General features: G+C 37.0%; 1 protein-coding gene across 31 annotated transcripts in view; it reads right to left on the bottom strand.

Annotated features, from left to right (window-relative positions):
• The window catches only part of CLASP2 (cytoplasmic linker associated protein 2), a 184,055-nt gene that overhangs the window by 91,033 nt on the left and 69,036 nt on the right, over nt 1–23,986 (bottom strand). For 17 of the 31 annotated variants that reach the window (XM_034991290.1, XM_034991484.1, XM_034991494.1 and 14 more), the window contains 5 exons: nt 17,913–17,995; nt 15,646–15,738; nt 12,392–12,537; nt 9,119–9,254; nt 1,624–1,694 (listed from right to left, as the gene is read on the bottom strand). In XM_034991290.1, the coding sequence (XP_034847181.1) occupies nt 1,624–1,694; nt 9,119–9,254; nt 12,392–12,537; nt 15,646–15,738; nt 17,913–17,995 (529 nt within the window). The remainder of the gene's footprint in view (nt 1–1,623; nt 1,695–9,118; nt 9,255–12,391; nt 12,538–15,645; nt 15,739–17,912; nt 17,996–23,986) is intronic. The other 14 variants (XM_034991364.1, XM_034991434.1, XM_034991446.1 and 11 more) reach the window with 1 other exon arrangement.

Below are 23,986 nucleotides of genomic sequence, written 5' to 3'. Positions count from 1 at the left end.
TTCAATTTTCTTTGTTACTCAAACAATATTTAAACAATAATGACCAAATGAATAAGAACAGATTTTATAAGCATATAGCAATAGAAATAATATCAAAACATGATCAGATAGGACTATAGTTTAAATTGTTGTGAACCAAATGTCTTTCATTGCAAATATAAAAAAATGTAGTTATTTTCTTATGTCTACTGTCTTGCAAAAATCGTTTAAGATGGTTTTTGAATAAAATAAATCAAGCCAACATAATTTTAAAATAGTTAAGAAACTGAGATCAAGAAAAGAATATGAATTCAAAAAAGATGGGTACATGTACCAAATTAGCATATAAAATATGGTATACTTAAATGTCTTTATTTTTAAAATTATTTATTTCTAAAGTTTATTTTTAATTGTACTTGACATACAATATTATATTAGTTTCAGGTATATAACATAGTGATTTGACTTATAAAATGCTCACCACAACAACTGTAGTTATGACCTGTCACCATACAAAGTTAAACAATATTACTGATTATATTCTCTATGTTGCACTTTACACATCCCTGTAACTTATTCATTTTATAACTCAAATTGGATCTCTTAATCCCCTTCAACCTATTTTGCCCATCCACCTCCCCTCTGGCAACCATTAGTTAGTTCTCTGTATTTCTGAATGTTCATTTGTTTTGTTTTTCAGATTCCACATATGAGTGAAATCACATGGTATGATTCAATTTTGTTTTCTTGTTCTTTCCTTTTTGTTTTTTTAAGTAGGCTCCATGCCCGGCATGGAACCCAATGCAGGGCTTGAACTCACGACCCCTAGATCAAGACCTGAACCAAGACCAAGAGCTGGACATTCAACCAACTGAGCCACCCAGGTACCCCTGATTCAATTTTTGTATGTATTATGTATGTATGTATGTGTGATGTATGTATGTATGTATTTCTTTATGTAACTAAGTAAGTACTCTGAATACCCAACATGGGGCTCCAACTCAAAACCTCGAGATCAAGTCACATGCTCTTCCAACTGAGTCAGTCAGGCGTCCCTGATTCTTCACAATTTTCTTAAACATCAAATGTACAAATCTTGTTTTTGTTGTCTTTAGTATTGCTGGTGACAGTGATGACATTAAAACAGTAGAAATCATAAGGAGAGACAGAGAGACTGACAGATTGACCTGATATGGCTATTTACTCTGTTCCAAACACTACACTGAATTCTACTAATGTGTATCTATCTCATTTTATCCTCACAATTCTATGGGATCAATATCATTAGCCCTACTAACATATGTAGATCCTGAAGTTCAGAGCAGTTTAAATTGCCCAAGGTAGGACAGTGATTCAATGGCAGTTGTAGGACTCTAGCAAAGACCTGACTCTAGACTCCATCCTCTCTGAAAACCAGGCAATCAGTGGCCCAAAGAAATCAAAGCTTAATATGATAAAACTGAGAAACGTGAGTGGTTATAATGATCATTTCATTCCTTTTTCCTTATAGGACATAAGATAAAAAATTTACTAAGGTTTCTAGAAGGCAAGAAATCAGTGACAACTAATTTTTACACCAGAATAACAATTAATCATAATACAATATTAAAGCTATACTAAGAATTTTTTTCCCTCAAAACTTACCTTCTTACAGGAACTGATTTTGATGTGCAATTGCTTGTTATTAAAGGTATAAGTCTGGGTACATGAGTATGCTGAAAAAGATGTTTTAGAAAAGGTTGAAAAATATTTTCTACTTCATATAATCCCTTCTTCTATTTGCCTTACAACCCAGCATTTAGATATATTAGAACAGAACAAAAAAACCCATAAAATCAGATTTGGAAAGAAATTAAGACTGTCAAACAGTTTCTCCAATTAAAGTAACGGTAATGATGATATAGTTTCAGAAGGGCAGGTGTGGCTGAAATACTATATTAGAAAGATAAGTTAATTGTGTAACTGCAAAGACCTGTTAGGACAGTGTATTTCTGGGGAGGGAGCACTAGAGGGAGTGGGCATGCATCTATCATGCTCTCTGAGGTGCCATGGCTACTGCTGCTGGAAAAAATAACTACTAAGTCATCAAAGCAAGTAGGCAGAGTGAATCTGCACATCTAACTACTGGGAATGCACTTGGAAATGGTGATTTTAATGTAACCTTTACTGTGACTGAACCACAGCTGTCTAGAATTCAGGTAAAGTTCAACAGATACAATCTTTTTTCTTTTTTCAAGATTTATTTATTTGAGAGAACGAGAGAGCGTGTGCCAGTGTGAGGGGGAGAGGGAGAGAGAGAATCTCGAGCGGACTCCCTGCTAAGCGCAGAGTCCATGATGCAGGGCTGGATTCCACAACTGAGATCATGACCTGAGCTGAAATCAAGAGCTGGATGCTTAACTGACTGAGCCACCCAGGTGCCCAACAGATACAATCTTTTGATTTCTTTTTTAAAGATTTTATTTATTTATTTGAGAGAGAGAGAATGAGAGAGAGAGCGAGTACATGAGAGGGGGGAGGGTCAGAGGGAGAAGCAGACTCCCCGCCGAGCAGGGAGCCCGATGCGGCACTCGATCCAGGGACTCCAGGATCATGACCTGAGCCGAAGGCAGTTGCTTAACCAACTGAGCCACCCAGGTGCCCCCAATCTTTTGATTTCTATCAGTAATTCTTAAACACTCTTCTTTAGTGAAGTAAACACTAAAAAGTGCACAGGAGACAGAAGAATAAAATAGTAATCTAAACATACGTATTTGATGCTTCAAATATCCTACTTTTTCTTCTGAGCTAATGGTACAAGATGGATTACCTAGAAAGCACGCTCTGACATGAAGTCTACCATACAGGATATTAAGAAGTGCTCTTGGAATCAACACCTGTGGAAGGGTGGTGAAGGAAGCAGGAATTGGCAGACAAAGAAATCAATCTGATTTAGCCACAGGATATTTTCGCTAAAAGCCATTAGGGAGCTCTGGAGTTAAAATGGCCCTTCAGAGTAGTCTTGAATTAGTTTAAAATGGCCAAAACTTTATCCTTCCACATTAATCAGTTACTGGATGTGGGCCATAAAGGGAAGGCACAAGACTTTGGAAAAGGCAGCTCTCTACAGCTGAGGCAATCCTTGAAGAGGAGGCCGCTAAAAACTGTCTGCCAGTAGTGCTTACAGTATTGGAAAAACAAGTCTTTCACTGAAGGAGAATATGTATCACATCTGTGTCTGCTATAACTAACTCAACCAAAATAAAAGTGCAAACTTTTTTCAGCTATTACAGAGGGAAACCACCTATAGACCTGAAGTTTTCAAAATGAGAATTATACAACACTCAGCATGGAAGGGCCGTGTGGACTTGTTTCCTACAGCACCCGGAAGAACCCATTCCCCAAACACGGCTATGGACTTAAAGCCCAAGGAGACTCCCCAGTCACAACACACTATATAGGTCTTACATACCATCCTTTTCCTCTCTCTCATAACCTCCCCAAAACCCTACTGCTGATTAGCCCACATTCAACACAGTGGCAGGGATGGGGAGATACACTGACCTATTACTACACCATATTCAGGGGGAGCTGTACCAAAGGAAAATAAACAGTGAACCTCATAGTTACAGGTGAAGCATTTCAACCAAACATCAAGTCAGACGATTTAGATTTTAATGTATTAATACAAGTCAATAACTGAAAAATACAAAGATTCTTTAGAATTAAAAGAATTAGAAATCAAATACAGCAATCTAAGGAAGCAGTCCTCTGGGAGACAAACACAATACAGAAAACAGGAAATAACATAAAACAACAAAACCACCTGATTTGTATTTTCATTGAGATGACAGAATAATATATCAATAACATTAAGCAAGCTTATGAAAAATGAGAAATTTGAAAGCAATGTTATGATGTGTAAAGCCTAAGAATGACAACATGGATACTGTCATGTAAGTAGAATTAAAAGATATTTTTCTTGAGAACATATACAGCTATAAGGCAAAAGACAAAAAATTTAAGAAATGATAAATGATACTGAGGTTGCAAAATCTGTATAATAAGACTAACAGAAGAAAAAAACCTGACAAAGAAAACAGAAGCAATAAATAAATGATCCATGAAAACTAACATAATTTAAGGAAAATTCATCTTCGTCAGAAATCCTTATCCACTGTGTGCAAGGATAACACTAATGGAGGAAGACTCCTAGACCTGCTGTAGGGAAACTTCTAACACAGAGACAATTCTGTAAAGCTTCCTGAAGTTTTTATTTTTGTTTTTCTAGAAAAGAAACAAATGGTATCTCACTTCTTAGATAAACAATAAAAAATTAAGAAAACAATTCTGAATGAAAAGTAAACAATTAGAAGCAATTTCTTTTTAACTTTTTAAGTAATCTCTACACCCAACATGGGGCTCAAACTCAACCCTGAGATCAAGAGTTGCACACTAGGGGCACTTGGGTGGCTCAGTCATTAAGCGTCTGCCTTCGGCTCAGGTCATGAACTCAGGGTCCTGGGATTGAGCCCCATGTTGGACTCCCTGCTCAGCGGGGAGCCTGCTTCTCCCTCTCTTTCTGCCTGCCGCTCGGCCTGCTTGTGCTTGCTCTCTCCCCACCCCCCGTGTTAAAAAAATAAATAAAATCTTTTTTTTTTTTTTTTAGAGATTTTATTTATTTGAGACAGAGAGAATCAGAGAGAGTGAGCACATGAGAGGGGGGAGGGTCAGAGGGAGAAGCAGGCTCCCTGCCGAGCAGGGAGCCCGATGCGGGACTTGATCCAGGGACTCCAGGATCATGACCTGAGCCAAAGGTAGTCGCTTAACCAACTGAGCCACCCAGGCGCCAAAAAATAAATAAAATCTTAAAAAAAAAAAAAGAAAAAGAAATGTCCTTTGGAGCATTCAAAAAAAAAAAAGAAAAAAAGAGTCACACACTACCAACTGAGCCAGCCAGCTGCCCCTGAAAAATAAACAATTCTGAGGAAAAAGGAATATGTAGCTAAGGTCCAATTTTTTAGTTCTTCTGTAAAGGCGAAGAAAAGCCACTTCAAATAAGCAAAACATGCTCAGTTGGTTATGCTTCTGACTTCAGCTCAGGTCCTAAGATCAAGCCTGTGTTGGGCACTACACTCAATGGGGAGTCTGCTTGTCCCTCTCCCTCTGCCCCACCCCCAACTCATGTGTGTGCACAAGCTCTCTCTCAAATAAAAATAAAAAATAAAAAATAAGACATGCAAAGATAAATATGCACGAAAATTGAGAACACACTACATCAAACAAATTATGCAGAACCAATTAAAAACTGGTTAATAAGAGTTTACTAACAAACAATGGTCAGGAATGAAAGTAAAAAACTATAATTTTCTTTCTTTCTTTTTTTTTTTAAAAGATTTTATTTATTTGACAGAGAGACAGGGAGAGAGGGAACACAAGTAGGGGGAGTGGGAGAGGGAGAAGCGGGCTTCCTGCCGAGCAGGGAGCCTGATGAGGGACTCGATCCCAGGACCCTGGGACCATGACCTGAGCTGAAGGCAGACGCGTAATGACTGAGCCACCTTGGAGCACCCAAAAAACTACAATTTTCAATTGCTGAAAATGAAAATGTTTTTGTTCGATTTAATGGTTAAGGGAAAAACAACATGAATGAGATAAAATATAAACTTTTAAAAATGTGAGTGAAGTAAACAGAGGTTTTATTCTTGACACTGATCAAGAATAAGGAACTTCTAAGAACATAAGAAACAGGTAAAAAAAAAAAGCACAATGAACAGAAAACAGAAATGACAGGAAAAAAAACACTATTTCAAAATGGTAACAGTAAAAAACTTTGACCATACATAAAGTAAGAATTGTTTGGGGAAATGAAATTGACAAAAATCTAGAATCAGAATTTGCCAGATAAAGTACCTTTTTAAAAAATGAGACCATAAAGATTTTGAATAATATGAAATATCAAGCTAGATTTAGAGATGAACAAAGTACTCTATAAACAAATTCCATATTCTGCAAGTACTAAAAGACTACCTATATAAATTTAGGTTGTACTGGGACACAAAATTCAAGGCATTCACTGAAGAAGAAACTGTATAACCAAATTCTCTGATCAGAATGTAATGAAATTATACTAAGGACGACAAGAGTAACAAAAGAACCAACTGAAAATGCAAATAATATCATTATGTAATTCAAAGAGAATGTTGAAATGAAAATTACAAGTGATAAATATAAAAAGAATTTGGTAAATCTAAATCATTGGGATGCTGCTAATGCCAACTCAAAAGAAAACCTACAGCCTTATAATATTAAATAATAAAAACTGCAACAAATTATCTAAGGACATACCACAAAGATCTAGGGAAAAAAAAAAGAAGAGAACACAAGTCAAAGAAAGGAATTAAGAAACTTACAGGAACTAAAAGATTAGAAAAAAAGCTGAAGAACACCCCTGAAAACTATAAAACTAAAATTTGAAGCTTATAAAAGCACTTTCATAAACAGGGCGCATGGGTGGCTCAGTCGGTTGGGCATCTGCCTTTGGCTCGGGTCATGATCTCTGGGTCCTGGGATCGAGCCCAGCATCGGGCTCCCTGCTTAGCGTGGAGTCGGCTTCTCTCTCTCTCTCTTCCCCTCTACCCCTCTGCACCACTCGTTCTGTCTCTTGCAAATAAATAAACAAAATCTTAAAAAATAAAAAAAGAACGATATTGCCTCCAGCAAGTGTAAAAAAAATACTGTAACAAGAAAAAATGGTAATAGAACCACAGTGGTAGAGACTTTTTTTAAGAGAATACAGTATACGACCTCATGCCAAAGATTCTTAAAGTCTATATGAAACGGATATACTGAGAAAATACAACTAACCATTCAAAATGAAACACAAAAGTGCCCAGAGTCTAAAATACTAGAAAAGTCATTAAAGAACTTCCAAGGTCAGCAAGCCCTAATAATAGAATAATACACGAAATTCTATAAAGACTCATATATTAAAATGAATGCCAAAATCTTTTTTTTTTTAATGTTTTATTTATTTATTCATGAGAGTCAGAGAGAGAGAGAGAGAGGCAGAGGCAGAGGGAGAAGCAGGCTCCCCGCCTAGCAGGGAGCCCGATGCGGGACTCGATCCCAGGACCCCGGGATCATGACCCGAGCCAAAGGCAGACGCTTAACCATCTGAGCCACCCAGGCGCCCCGAATGCCAAAATCTTAACTGAAGTATTAGCCAAATGAATCTAGCAGTATAATGATTTACAATGGCCAACCAAAATTCAGTTCATGAATGTACAATGGATAAATAATCTTTTTTTTTTTTTATTTCTTTGAGAGAGAGAGAGAGAGAGAGCGCGCGCAAGAGGGGGGAGGGTTAGAGGGAGAAGGAGACTCCCCGCCGAGCAGGGAGCCCGATGTGGGACTCGATCCCGGGACTCTGGGATCATGACCTGAGCTGAAGGCAGTCGCTTAACCAACTGAGCCACCCAGGTGCCCGATAAATAATCAATTCTAAAGATATTAAATAGATAGTTGATAAGATTTCACATCTATTCCTGATCAAAATTTAGCAAAAATATCAACAGAAGGAAATTCCCATAATCTAATATAGAGTATAGAAACCTGAACCAAACATCATAATTAATGTACTCCCATAGACTCAGAGACAAAACAAAGATCTCAATAATTCCTACTACTTTTTAACACAGTTACCCAGGTGCTGGATTGAGAGAACCTTAAAAAAATACTAAAACAGAAAAGGATTCATAGCTTTCTAAATAATCATTTGATTTCACTGCTGAAACAACCTTCTGGTGCAGCAGTATTGAAACAAACCTTCATTTCTTTACTAGGAAAGAACAAACTGATCAAAGAAACTGAATAGGAGTTTAGAAAACAGACTCATATACTTAATGGAAATTTATTATGTGAACATGCTGGCATTGCCAAGAAAAGACTGAATTATACATGCCACTGAGTCAACTGGTTTTGTATTTGGGGGGAAAATCATATTAGATACCTATCCTTCACAAGGAAACAAAATCCACTTAGATCTAAATGTAAGAAGCAATATTATAAAAGTTTCAAACAACTGAATATCTTATAATTGTGAAATGGGGAAGGTCATTTTAACTATAACAAAATCCACAAAAAGAGCATTGTCTCAATACATAAAAATTTGAAAGTTCATATAAAGAAATAATAGCTTAAACAATATTTGAAGAACTGACAGACTGGTACCTACATCTATAACACAGAATCAATATACTTATAGGACACATAAGACCTTTGAAATCAGTGAGGAAAAAATGTACAAAGTATAAACTGGCAATCCACAGAAGAATTCTGAAAGGAAAAAAATGCCTAATGTCTCTAGTAATCTAAGAAATGTGAAGTAGAATATGAAAAAATATTTCATTTATCAAATTATAAGGCCTTTAAGAGACTGATAATACACAATGTTGGAAAAGGATGGAGAAAAAGGACTCCATAAACTTCAGGGGGAAGAATGGTGAGGATGATTTAATGTTATTGTCCTTTAACAGAGAACCAATCTAGACATTAAGAAGAATTATATGGATGGACAAGGGAAGCTGCCCAAGTAAATGAAGTTTAAAAAACAAGTTAAAAAATATTATTTATATATATGTAAAATACAAATATTATGTTTATATTTTGTAATAAGTACAGTTAGAAGTTTGGAAAAGTATATATTGAATGGCTGGAGTGATTAGTTGGAGAAGAACAGAATTCAAGAGGGTAGATTCATTTTTTTAACACTGTTTTTTGGGAGCACATTCAAGATATGGAAGATGAGAAATACTAAGAATCTCCCTGTCATACCACTGCCTATAACATCTTTGTTTTACATCTGTCCGTTACTACCTGTAACATAATTTTAAACACACACACACACACACACACACACAAGTACATGTACCTGTGTATATTATATTCTGTATGCAAGCATGTTTACTTGGTAATCTTCTGTATTATTTAAATGTTCTATAATAACTGTAATAACCAAGTATTGCTTTTATTTCAGAAAAAGTCATTCAAAAGTGATTTTCCTTTGGGGTTAAAAAAAAAGTACCAATGACTTACTTAAGTATATTGAAAACAGAGAAGTGGGGAGAGTGAAGGAGAAACACAGAAGAGAAGAACTTACCCGAATGATAAATCTGATAGCTGCACATCCAGAAGTTGCCATGACTTTTGCACTGTTGGGGACAAGATTAAACAGCGTAGGTACAATGGCTTCAGCGCCATGATCAAATTTGTTTCCCAAAACTGTTGAAAGATGTCTACAAAGGAAGACAAAAAAAAAAAAATTTTTTTTAATATTAAGTATAGGTAGGACTATATAATTTAAAAATATTCTCTTACTGAATTGACTTAAAATTTTTATTTTAACCACTACTAATGGCAAAAAAACAAAAGAGAAAGGGAAGTGCAAATATTACTTCATTTCCTTGTTTTTCCTTCCCTTTGTCTAGTCCAAAGTTGAAATCTGGCATTTTACCATATCTCTCTTTTTAAAAATATTTATTTGTTTATTTAGAGAGAGAGTGTGGGGGGTGTGTGGGGGGAGAGAATCTCAAGTAGACTCCATGCTGAATGCAGAGCCTGCAGGGCTCAATCCCATGACTCCAAGATCACGACCTGAGCCAAAATCAAGAGTTGGATGCTTAATTGAGCCCCCCAGGCACCCCCACATTTAAAAAAGGTTTTACTTTTTACTTTGGGGGGTCAGATGAGGAGGGAGAGCGACAAGCAGACTCCCCACTAAGCGCAGAGGCCAACAGGGAGCTCAATCCCAGACCCTGAGATCATGACCTACCAAAATCAAGAGCTGGACGCTCAACCGACTGAGCCGCCCAGACGCTGCTCCAGGTGCCCCTTTACAATCTTTTTACAATGGCGAAGAGAAGCCATCTGATGTCAGAATTTAACCATTATCTTGACAGGTAAAACATTCAGCCCTGACTGCTCTGACCTTTAGTCTTTATCCATCATATATTTCTACTCTGATGCCCCAACATCAATCTTAAATTCAACATATTTTACAAACAAGTTCAAAATCTTACCCACATTAGTACTCGTCAAGACAATCTCTATTTCTATTAATGGTACCACTACCGTTTTAGTCCGAAATACTCCCTTACATCTTTGGTGTAGGGTTTCAGAATTCTGGGCTGAAAATACAACTCTATCATACACTAGTTCGTTGGGTGACCTTAAACTACTAAATTCAGCCTCTAATTGCATGATTTAGTTAGAACACTTAAGAAGGATGCTGTCATCACTCACAGTTCTGACAATGCTTGCAGTTTTGGTTACTTTCTATATATTCATGTCTTATTTAAAATACACTGTTGGGATACAATTAGCTCCAAAAGATCAGGTTCTTGATTCACAGAGGTACTCAGACCTTTAGTGTTCCGTTATACTTTCAAGTTTTCTAATGTCTAAACGCGCAGGCAAAAAGGAACCTCAGGGGCGCCTGGGTGGTTCAGCTGGTTGAGTGTCTGCCTTCGGCTGAGGTCATGATCCCCTGGGATCGGCCCACGCCGGGCTCCCTGCTCAGTGGGGGGCCTGCTTCTCTCCCTCTGCTGCTCCCCCTGCTTGTGTGTTCTTTCTGTCAAATAAATAAATAAAATCTTAAAAAAAAAAGGAACCTCAAATCAGAAGCAAGGAGGTACCACCTATGTCTAGATAGGGTGGTCTTCCTTTAAAGAGTGTGTTTTATTTTGGTAGGCAGGTGATGTACTAGGGAATCAGCCTGATCTTTATCAGTTTATCAGAAGGAGCCTTACTTTAAAACTAATTTAGTATTATTCCTATACAATGGCCTTTCTGGGATCTCTGCCAAATGCCCTGGGTATTCAACTAGGTTTCTCCATTCTGACTCATCAGAACTTGAACCTCTCCCAGCCCGTATGAGCTCTGGGAACTGTTGTTTACCTTATAGCCTCCAGCACTAGTTCTTTCCCATCCTCAGGGAGTTGCACCTTTCACATGCACAGATACATATTCAGCTAGACTCATGGGATCCCTTATCCAGTTCTCTATAGCTCTCTGTTTCTCTCTTTACTCTCCAGGATTCTGCACTGTAAATTTTAACCACTCCAATTTTCAGAAACTCCAGTCTCTGTTTCTTCAACTCATGAAACTGTCTTGCTCTCCTTGGGTGCTTCCTCTCTTCTCCATGGTCCAAAAAGTACCTCCAGGTCAAAACTGTGCTGATTTATACTGCTCAACTGATTTGTTTCTTTCAAGAATCACAGTCTTGCTCCCTCCACTGTCCATTATCTATAAATAGCTGTTTCACATGGTTTATCCAATTTTTGCAAGAGAGCTAGCTCTGTACCAGTTATTGCAGCATTGCTAGATGCAGAACTCTCACCATGGAATATTTCTCAAGGTTACATTTTGTAGACTTTTGTTTTTTTATTTTTGCTTTTAAAAGATACCCAATTATATTTGTATACTGATGTATCTAGCATCTTGCTAAAGTCCCTTAATTAAAATAATTGTTTATATATTCTTGTTGTTTTCCATGGATAATTATACCACCTGTTAATAATGGCAGCTTTGTTCCTTTTCTAGCAAACCCTCATAGTTTTTATTTCATGGGATTTTTCCCCCTATTCTGACCAGGACATCTAATGCAATTTTGATTAGAAATATTAATAGTGGGCATCTTTGTGTTCCCTATCTTCAAAGAAATGCTTATATAACAACAGTACACAGATCAGAAGTAGAGGTAAAAGAAATTTAAGTGTTGTACCATACTAGAATTTTGGAAGAATATAAACCTGCGGAATACATTAGAATCTTGATAGGTTAATGACACGTTATAATTCCAGGTTATAAATTATAATTCCAGGTTATAATTCCAACTGTTAAAATATCAGAAATAGAGAGCTTAATATCCAAATTAGTAAAGAGAAAACTGAATAGTTCTCAGACCCATTAATTTTCTTCTTAAAGACTTAGTGACCAAAAAGGCACCCATGGGCTTTATACATATAACCACATTTTAACGTTTATATAGTGTTGTTAAGAAAGATTAAAAAAAAAATCACACAGGGCGCCTGGGTGGCTCAGTTGTTAAGCGTCTGCCTTCAGCTTAGGTCATGATCCCAGGGTCCTGAGATCGAGTCCCACATGGGGCTCCCTGCTCGGCAGGAAGCCTGCTTCTCCCTCTCCCATTCCCGCTGCTTGTGTTCCTGCTCTCGCTATCTCTCTCTGTCAAATAAATAAATAAAATCTTAAAAAAAAAAAAATCACACAAATGGATTCTTTATTTATATTAAAAATTAATTTTGGATTATATACATGCTGTTTTGGGGTTGTCCTGCTTTACTTAATGAGCACTGAATCACTGAGCACTGAATGAGTTCATAAAAAAAACTTATCACAGAAAGAACATACTTACGCTACAGTAATGCAAGCTTCTCTAACCACTTGGGATCTAAGATCCTTTGCTGAAAGTTTAAGTGCTCCATCTAACAAGCGTAAATGTTGGAAAAAGCAGTCATATTGTGCAGCTCCAGCAACAAGCAATGATCGAATTTTCTTGAGCTGAAGTAAAGAGAATTTTCATTATTGGTATAAAGAGTGTCAATTCCAAAAAAAAAAAAAAGTTACCAAATTTGAACAAAAATTTAAAAATTTTTATAACTATATTCAGACATTTTAATACCATTAAATGTATCTTATAAATAAACATGCAAACTAAAGAAAGCTTTCTGGAAAAGAATGTTACAGATTTAGTTATATACAAAATGGATATATGTAACGTATGAATAGCTAAGTACATTTTAAAGTCTTAAGGGTAAGTTTTAAAGTTTTTATTGTGGTAAAATACACATTAACATAAAATTTATCATTTTAAACATTGTAAAGCACACAATTCAGAGGCATAAGTACATTCAAAACGGGCAAAATTACCACTATCTACCAAGGAGACTATTTTTAAAAGGGCCAAATTTGGAAACTATATTCACCCATAAGCCAAAGTACAGAATCAACTGGACCAACTAGTCAGCCAGGTCCGTATTTTAATATTTTCACACTTTGTGAAATAAATAGCTCTTTCTCCCCATTTCTATCCTTAAGCATTACTTTTTAATATAGGATTGACAAATGTTTTCCATATTAACACCAGACATACCTAATAAAATTACATCAATCAAAAGATACCCACATTTGCATATCTGTGCTCACACATACTGAGAAGCTAAAAGTTTACCTATCATATCCATTATTATATATAATTTCATGTTAAACTCTGAGGTTCTCTAAATTTTTAAAGAGATCTTTAAAACTAAATCAGATGGACTGACAATGAAAACCATAAAAAAGATATTACAATAGTAGGAAAAATTCTGTAACAAGTTATATAATCTTAACGCATATAAGGGAAACTATCATAGGTAGAAGAGAAATCAGAAGGCACCTAAACAAGATTAACCAAACAAATCACAACATGATTGGAAAAAATTACTTGCAACATATTAAGTACAATACAAAAGAATGATAATAAATGAGATAAAGACAAATAACCCAATATTAAATTGAGCAAAATAAATATATGAAAATGTGCTCAACCTTACTACTGATAAGCGAATGCTAATTACAACAAAGATATATCATTTTTCTCCAACAGGCTAGCAAAAATTAACAGCTTCCAGTATGAGAAAGAAGAGATGCTCTTATTGTAAGTAAGACTGAGTCACTAACATCTTTGTTCAAAATATTTTGGCAACACTAAAATAAAATTATATCTACTCTTTACCCAACAACCCCACTTTGAAAAATTTAACCTACAAAAATAAAAACACCATTGTTATAAATGTGTGCAAGGATATTTATTGCGATATTGTCGAAATAGCAAAAAATAAAAAACTGTAAGTCCATCAAATGGGAAATGGTTTAATAAATTACATGGTATCTTTTTAACTAAGAAATATATGCACATATTGATCTGCATTCAATAAATATCTGAGCAACTACTATATACCTGGCATCTATAGCAATTGTACTGAATGGGCATAAATTATGAAAGAAAGTGAATGAAAACAAGCTATTAAGTAACGTATCTAGTATGATCTCATTTATTTTTATAGAAGTGGGGAAAAAAAACTGTGTTTATCTTATCATACATATACATAGAAGAGGATATACTCCAAAATGAAAACATTTGTTTCCTTAATAGGGAGTAAACTATTAACTTTTTCCTTATAATCTTCTGTACTGTTCCATTTACTACAATGAGCCCATGTCACTTTTCTAATTAAAAAAATTAAAAGACCACCTGTGTTTCCAAAAGGGTTGTTTCGAAGTAAAACAAAAAATTCATTAAAAAAAAAAAATCTCTACACCCAACACGGGGCTTGAACTCACAACCCCTTGGACTCCTGACCCCAAGATCAAGAGTTTCATGTTCTACTGAATGAGCCAACCAGGCACCCCAACAAAAAACTCTTAAGTACAGAGTTTGTGTTTTATATTGACAACATTTAATTTGTCATGTTTCTCCATAGATTACCTATGACAGAGGTCTTTCTATCTCAGACTAATCTCAGAACTGAAGACAGAATAATGAATCATATTTAGCAAATATGGAGCAACATTTTCTCTTAAAATATTTTAATACCTTAAAATATGTAAACTTCCTATTAAAGAGAAGCTGAAAAATCTTTTGTTTGTAGCATCAAAAAGGGCAATTTTCAAAGGGCCATATAGGATTAATTAATCAAAATGGAGATTGAGAACTCTCAGAGCAGAAGTCTTCAAATGGAACCCTTTGGGGTGCCTGGGTGGCTCAGTAGGTTAAGCATCTGCTTTGGCTCAAGTCATGATCCCAGCGTCCTGGGATGGAGGCCTGCATCGGGCTCCTTGCTTGGCAGGGGAGTCTGCTTCTCCCTCTCCCTCTGCCCTTGCTCGTGTGCTCTCTCTCTCACACTCTGTCAAATAAATAAATAAAATCTTAAAAAAAAATGGAACCCTTTCTCTGGCTTCTAGAGGACACATCTGGAACCTCAGATGTAAATCTGGCAAGCTTACAAATTTTAAAATATACAGTCCTTTGTCAATGTAGATATTATTTTAAAAGTATCAAATATTTTATCAAGGAATTTAGGATACAATATTATTAACTCAAGGATAGGAGACTTTTTTCTTTTTAAATCACAGGTGAAAAATATTCATCATATTCAGAGACATATGTGAGAAAATAAAGAAAATAAGCCAGACAAACAGATATATTGTCATTAATTGATGTCAATACTATGAAATTATCGAGCATGTGGGCAAAGTGAACTGTTTTACAGGAAAACCTTATAAGAACTGAGAACACTGCCTACTGATGAACAACTATGTAAACCCACACAAACCCATCACCCAGACATCAGTGAAGCTCACACTTTCTTGGTCAGTCAATAAGTAGCACATGTGGAGAGACTAACAAATGAGTAAGATAAGCTCCACGGATCAGCAGAAACAGTAAAACCTGACCCTAATTCAGAAAATTCCTATTACCTCAAAGTGTTTTCCAGAAAGAAATGTTAGCTTTCATATGCTCTATTTCATAAGCAAATACCATGTAGTAATATTACTGAATTTCCATGTTTTTGGAACATTAAAAAAAAAAGAGAAGGATAACAAAATAAAAAATAAAAAACTTACTGCATTGGCACGCTGATCCCAGTCATGTTTGTCATCTGACAATATTTCCCTGATTTTATTTAATGTTTCTTCAAGTTCTCGACTAGAATAGATCTTAAAGATACAAAATTATAACATTAATATTTCTTGCTATAAGCAATATCAAAACTATGCCCCAATGTTTATAGTAATCTTTCAAATAATAACGTTATTTCCTATTCTAGCACCATTAATGGAAAATTGATATACATTATATACAATAAAGTAAAATGCTTTGTCTTCCTTACCTGTTACCCTTGTGCTATTTCTCTGCTCATGACTAACTTTAGATATACTCTTAAAATGCTTTGTCATTTAAAAACATGATGCAAATATCCTAAGAACTAATGATAGGCCTAATTTCTCAAAATGACTTCAGGTATGTACCTACTGCATTCATATACACTATTGCAAAAGGACATGGTTTAGGTTAGCTCCCCCACACTGTAGCCAGGAAAGCTACATGCTTTGTTTTCTCAGGAGCCAACTGTTTGCCAAAAACACCATTATCCTTTCACTCACTTAAATATTCACATAACAGGGATGCACGATGCTAGGCATGAAGGATATTATGGTGAGCAAAAACAGGCATGGTCTTTGCCTTATGGAGCTTATAATCCAGTCAGGGAGGGAAAAAAATTAATCAAATGATATAAAACCACAAACAAAGTACTGTCAAAGAATTACAGTTTCATGAAAGTCTATTTGGGAGGTGTGAATTAGTTAAAAGAGTCAAGCTTGAACTGAGAGCAAAGGATGAGTTGAACATCATCAGGCAAAGTAGGGAGATTAGCCTTCCCTAGTGTGAATAGCATGTGCAAAGACTCTGTGACAGAAGGAAACTGAAAGAAGGCCAAAGCACAGGAGTAAAAAGTGCAAAGGGGGACAGGGGAAGAGCCAATGACCCAACCATAATCAATTGGTGCACATTATTTCTCTACATCACAAAGGTTCAGAGGTGGGCATGTGATCTAAATCAGTTCAATCAGAAGGATTCTCACAAATTTTACAGGATCAATCAGAAAAGACACAGAGGGCAGTGAAGGTGTGACGCTCAAACAGTTGCAGCCATGTTGCTGACCATGAGGGAAGATCATGTGGAGGAATCCAGAAATGAGAGAGGTAGAGAAAGGGGTCCTGGTGATACCATCCAAGTAATATCAAACAGATACCTTCATCAAAAGAGTCTTTCACTTTCAACAGCCATTAATTTCCCCAACAACAGTACAAAGGGGAGCAGGGCATGAGACAAGGTGAGGAGGTAGGAGGGGGTCAAGATAACATTCTGTTAGAGAATGACTACTGCAGGATACTGAGCCAGTTCTTTCCTGCCTCCAAACTCCCCTCACAACAGTCCTTCTGCCCAATTTCAGAAGGCAGGCAGGCCCCTCTGCCACTCTGAATCTTATTATGATGCATTGCTCTGGAATACAGTTTAAGGTTCCCCCTTCCCCAACGAGAAAAAGAGAAAAGTCAAAAATTTACTTTGGTGAGAGGGTAGACAACTTTTCAAACATTCTTTTTGGAGATAATATAAGCAAAAGAAGTGTGAATACTACTAAGTTAGAAATTTGATGCAGTAGAATAAGTCCTAGATTTCTGACTTTTATAACTGAAGTAAGTCATGGTTTTCACATAGAAAACACTAGAAGCGCAGATTTGTAAGGGTAAGATCATGAGCCCCATTTTGGACGGGCTGCGTCTGAGATGCCTCTGAGACATCTATAAGGACATGTCAGGTAAACAGACAGTGGAGAAATTATTTTGGCACTCAAGAGAGATGCGTCATCTATGTAAAGGCAGGAGCTGAAGCCATGGGTCTGAAGGAAATGACTTAGTAAGAAAGTGGAGAGGAGAGGGCCCACAACTGACCCCTAAGAAATTCCAATATTCAACAGCCCGGTAGAGAAAGGTATGCCTGTAAAAGAGACAGAGATAAAGTGGACAAAAAGGGAGGAGGTAAAAACAAAACAAAACAAAAAAAGGGAGAATGTATCACAACTTAAAAAAAGTGGATGTAGTTGAACATTGCAATGTCATAATTCATTACGGATTCTATTTTAGCCTCAGAGAAAAATCATTTGAAAACCTAATTGTACCAACAAATAACAGCTTGGTAATAATAAGCCAAGTATTTTACTTACATAGTCATTTAAGGAAAAAGAGAATTTTTAAAAGGGACAAAAGTAATTATATGAACAGGTGGCAAGCAATATTCTTGGGGAGTGCCACTTTATTGGTATCCTTACCTGAACAGAAGGGACATCTGTAAAAGCTTTTATAAAATCATCTTCATCAACTGCTCCAGCACCTCCTTCTTTAGAAGCACCTGCTAATCAAAAGGAAATTTATTTTTTTAAAGTTTAAGCATGTTAGCACCAAAGAAAATATGAAAAATATAACTCCTTTGATATCAACAAAGGCATAATTTTGAGAGACATTCCATTTTATAAGACAGCATTAAAAAAAATCACCATCTTTCAGAAAAGTCAAGGTCCATAGCAATGGTTGATTAACTCTCTATAAAGTAGGCTAGTTGTAAACTTCAAACTGTAAGAACAGAGCCCTCCTATCCTTATTCAATGCAGTAGCAAGTATACAAGAAATACAGGTGAAAAGATAATCATTTAAAAAGGTAAATGGCAATTTTAAATGACACTAAATGTCAATAAATGATGGCAAATAACAGAGTAGAGGATCCATGTATGCTGCAGTGTTCAGGAAAGCAAATGTGAAAGAAATGAGGGCCTTAAAATTAAATTTATATATGCAAACACATCTTCCTTTACTGCACATAAACAATAAAAAAGTAAACTTAAGAAGTAGTAGCTGTTTAAGAGCCAGTAATTAAGCTACTTTCAGCTCCAAATCCTATCTTTCATATTCAGTGATGCTGGGCCTAGCCAGGATTGGGCAAACCATTTTTCTGCTGATTTTAATGGCTTCCTGCTAAACTCTGTTAATAGGGATGCTGGAAAGATGGAAGCTGACAGAAGAAGGGACATGCTCCTTCTGGCTCCCTGTTCTTGTCTGTAAAACCCTAGCAACTCTGTCAGGAGGCTCCCAGCACCTGATTCCTGTTGCGATTTTTCTAACCCTCACTGATCCAGCTCACAGGGCCCGTCAGAGACACCAGCCAGCTAGTACTCCCTCACAAAGGTCTGAGCCACAGCTCTGCAGGACCCCACCGCTCTGTTTTAATAATTTTAAGCTCCTCATTTTGTTGCTTCAGCTCTAGGAGTAGGAGCTGTTGACTGTAATTGCTACCTCGATGACACTTCAGTGTTCTCTTTTTGCATTTTTAATTCACCATACCCATTTAACAATTCTTCATATGAAATTCTCTCTGTAAAAATAATTGTTGGGGAGCCTGGATGGCTCAGTTGGTTGAGTGTCCAACTCTTGATTTCGGCTTAGGTCATGGTCTCAGGGTTGTGGGATAGAGCCCCGTGTAGGGCTCCTGGCTCAGTGGGGGTCTGCTTGGGATTCCTCCCTCTCCCTCTGCCCCTCCCCCCACTTGTGTTTTCTCTCTCTCTCAAATACATAAACAAATAAAATCTTAAAAAAAACCCCACAACAGTTATTTTTAAAGATTTATTTATTTTAGAGAGAGAGAGAGAGAAAGCACACACACGTGCACGAGCCGGGGGAGGGTCAGAGAATCTCAAGCAGACTCCACGCTGAGCATGGAGCCCGATGCGTGGCTGATCTCACAGTCTAAGATCATGACCTGAGCTGAAACCAAGTGTTAGACACTTAACCAACTAAGCCACCCCAGCGCCCCTGTGGCTTCTGTCTCCTGACTGAACTCTGGCCAATACAGGTGGTACTTAGTTTCTAACTCTGTGTATTTATTTCTTCATGGTAATAACTTAACACACTGAAATGGATTTCAACCACATAAGATGCATATCCTAAGGGATAATTAGCTTAAAAATCTATCCAATTAAAAAGTTAAATAATAATAGCTCCCCAATTAGGTTTATCATCTACCAAAGGAAATATTATTTTCAAAACTGGGTTTAAAAATTTAACATCCTAATAAAAAAAAAGCTAAAGATTTCCAAAGGTATATAAGAAGCTCCTCATCCTGAAAAAACAAAAAAAAAAAACCTTTGAAGATAATCTTTTTGCATGTGAGTTTTAACAGCAATAAGAGATGGACCACAGAAAAATGTAACAAAGTTGTAAGACAATATAAAACTACAAATGAAAAGCAATGACAATTTAATAAACTAAGAGAGACAGGAATGCATTCTTGCTGTACGAAATTCATTTACAATAGTAAATAAATTAGTTATTCCCGAAATATTATTAAAAAATCCAATAACAATAAAACTCTCGACCCTATCCCCATGATCAGTACTAATAACAGATTAACTGAAAATAATCAGTTTAAGCAAAGAAACAAAAAATAAGATACCTAACCACATTATTTTAACATCTTATACTACATTCATTTATCAATCTCTTAATATGGGTTTCATTTTTCTTGAAGTTTTTGTTTTGTAATCTCTATACCCAACGTGGGGCTTGAACCCATGACCCCAAGATCAACAGTAGCTCTCTCTTCTGACTGAGCTGGCTAGGCACCCCTGGGTTTCATTGTTTTTGACAATGGGTTCCCTGACAGGAAAGCAGAAGCCTAGATTTCTACAATTTCTTCCCAAACTTTTGTAGTTGTCTTGCCCAGCCCAGGCCACTGAACAGAAATTTCTTTTTCTTTTTAAAGATTTTATTTATTTGTCAGAGAGAGAGGGAGAGAGAGAAAGAGACAGAGAGCAGGCACAAGCGGGGGGAGCGGCAGGCAGAGGGAGAAGCAGGGTCCCTGCGTAGCAAGGAGCTCAATGCAGGACTCGATCTCAATACCTTGGGATCATGACCTGAGCCGAAGGCAACCGCTTAACTGACTGAGCCACTCAGACATCCCTGAACAGAAATTTCTTTAGGGACTTGTCCTTATCATGTAGTTCTTAAAAATTCAACACAGTTTTCAAAAAAACAGTTTTCTTTACACATTCATTAAATATAGTCTGTTCAGTTATATACCACTTCTTGCAAATTACTCTGTTACAGTAACAAGAGGAACCACTAGGCAAGTTTTGAGAACAAGTGGTTCCTGGAGGAGGCCACTGGTGGAGGAGACCTGTGCAGACGTACCAGAGCACAGCCAACTGACAACATCAGTGTGCTCAAGTGTGGAAGACAGAAATTTTACAGAGGAATGAAAAAGTGAAGGGGGGATCAGCATGAAGAGTTACTACAGCTTATGGGCAGTTTACAAAAGGTATCAAATGTAGAATAAAATGTTAACTCCAACACATTAACCCACCAGCCACAACACATTGTCAAACGCCTTCAAGAGAACGCAGAGCATCTGAACAAATCCCAAATAAAACCAGAAAAATGTGCCATTGACTAAGAACATGCATAGTAAAGTCTAACTTTAAAAGTCACAATTCACTCTGATCATAATGTCTTAGTTTTAATATCCAGTCAGTTATGTCTTATGAGTAGGGACAAATAACCTAAAGGGGAGGGTAGGTGAAGTAGAAATCAAATGGCTTTTAAAAGTCCTGCAGAAGCTGCAGAGACAAAAGGCTACAAATATCACTAAATGCAGCCTTATTACCAGTTCAGATGTGACAATTAGGTCTCTAAACCTAGACATGGAAATTACCAAATTCCATAAGAACTTGCATGGTTTTAAATAGTTGACCCCAATCTATCTCACTCTTACCTTTGAGAACCATTTTGTATAAGCAAAGCTCTTGCTAATGGGAGCGTATTGGGTATGTGAATAGTGTAAAGACAGGACATGCTGAGCTTGGCCTCGTTTATCTCTTATATGTACTGCAAGTAAACCTTTTTACAATCCTAGTTTGCCTAATAGGGAATAATCTGCTGAATAAACTGTTCATTCTCACAAGCATTATTCCATTTCCTGATATCGATTTAAAGTTCACCTAAAAAATACTACAAAATACTTTTAGCACCAGGAAGGAGAATGAATACTATAGGCAGAGAGTCAAAACAAGTGATGGGCTCTAATGCCAAATATTACTGCAAGAAAAGGACAGTGAGTGTATACACAAAGCAGAGCTGCATTTAAATAAAGTTAAGTTTGAGAGCAGGAGCACAAGTAGAGGCTGCAGCACTGAAGGAATGAACAATGCTGGCTTCCAACTTGACTAAAGCTCTTTAAATATAACTGGGTTAACAGTCACACCATAAGATATTAATGGGCAAAAACACAACAGAACAGCTTTGCTCAGTTGTCTAACTACTCTAAAACAGAGGTCAGTAAATTTTTTCTGTAATAGGCCAGATAATAAGTATTTTAGACTTTGTGGGCCATATGGTTTCTGCTGCAATTACTCAACTCTGCCACTGTAGCATGAAAGCAGCCACAGACAACATGTAAATGAATGAGTAAGGCTGTATTCCAATAAAGCTCTATTTATGGACCCTAAAATTTGAATTTCATATAGTTTTCACATGTCACACAATATTATTCTTCTTTTGAATATTTTTATCATTTAAAAATTAAAAAAACATTCCAAGCTCATGCATAAAACAAAAACAGACAGTTGGCTGGATGTGGCCTGTGGCCTAGTTTGCTGATCCCTGCTCTAGAACTCACCCTAAACTAGTATTCACTTGGATGGGGGCCGGGGGTGGGGGGTGGGGGGTGGGGGTGGTGGAGATTAGAGGCTTCTGACGTTCCTGAGATAGCATGATTTCTAGTATGCTAGACTGACTAGGGTAGGTACTCTCAGAAATTCCTAAATATTACTTAAAGGTTTAAGTATAAAGTGAAAACGTCATTCTACTTAGTCCTTAACAACTAATAAGATGAAGTGCTGGATACAAAGGTGACTGAGACAAAGGGTAAAGCAGTATGTTTCAGATATAGGAGAACAGGTCTCAAAAGTGGAAAGGGGCAGGTTCTTCTCATGCTACTATGAAGAGACTAGCCCTAAAGAGAAAAATAGATGATAAACAACAGGGGGTAAATATGGCTTAAACCCCAATAAAATTAATATAAAACCCATAATTTTTAAAGAGAGTTAACCAATAAGAGCATTACCAGTGCTTCTGAAGAATGCTACCAAGAGACAGAGACAGTTTAGATAAGAGCCTTCCTTCAAGTAGGGCTGAAAAAGATAACGCACAGTGGCAATACAAGATTTTTAGGCAAAAGAAGGTAATATTTCAGGAGGCAGAGCCCAGAGTTCAGTGCAGAACCAAGAAGAGAGGAAAACATTCGTTTAGAGAACCACACCCCAAGAGAGAACGAAACCTTCATCAAAGAAACACCATCACTGAAGTAAGGGAAACTGACAACAGGTTCCTGTTGGATTCGAAAATTGCTATGTCAGTGAACTTCCTGTTCCTCCCCTTCTTTTTTTTTTAATTTATTTTTTAAGAAGGATTTTATTTATTTGTCAGAGAGAGCATGCAAAAACAGGTGGAGCAGCAGGTAGAGGGAGAAGCAGGCTCCCCACTGAGCAAGGAGCCTGATGTGGGACTTGATCCCAGGACCCTGGGATCATGACCTGAGTCGAAGGCATTCACTTAACCATCTGAGCTACCCAGGCATCCCCCCCTTTTATTTTTAAGATTTTATTTATTTATTTGGGAGAAAGAGAGAGAGGAAGCGTCCACTGGGAGAGGGGAGAGGCGGAGAGGCAGAGGGAGAGGGAGAAGCAGGCTCCCTACAGGGAGCCTGATGCAGGAATCTGGGATCATGACCTGAGCTGAAGGCCAACGCTATTCCTCCCTATTCCTCCCCTTCTTGAATGGAATATCTATTATGGATATTCTGTCCTTATACCACCATTGTATACTGAGCATGTGGGTTGCAAGTTAAGATATTATTTTAGTTCATAGGCCTCTGGATGGAGAGCAGCCACACCAGAGAACCCTCGCAGGTGACCTGATACAGACTAAAGATCATGGACTTTGAACCTGATGCTATATATGAGTTGAAACTTTTGAGAAAAGTCTGTGAGTGTATCTTGTATGTGAAAGGCATGTGAATTACTGTGGTCAGAGGACAAACTGCAATAGATTGTTTGCAAGGATAGCTGTAACAATTCCTCATATTCTTGAATGCCCCTTTCACAACGTAACTTTACAACTCTTCCCATCCAAGAGGGTTCCCCAGCCAACAGGTGGGGAGGAGTAACCTGGAATTCTTGAGTTGAGACAAGACCTAGGAGAGGCTGGAGGGGTCCCTGATTGGTGATTCCCCAGTTTTGAGCACCAATAAATCTCTGAAGAAAAGCTTCTACAATCCCCAATTTAAGCCCGAAGAACT

This window comes from Mirounga leonina, unplaced genomic scaffold (genome assembly GCF_011800145.1).
Source record: "Mirounga leonina isolate KUSES-001 unplaced genomic scaffold, KU_Mleo_1.0 Mir_115, whole genome shotgun sequence".
Classification (NCBI taxonomy): domain Eukaryota; kingdom Metazoa; phylum Chordata; class Mammalia; order Carnivora; family Phocidae; genus Mirounga; species Mirounga leonina.
This window is presented reverse-complemented; position numbering and strand designations above follow the sequence as displayed.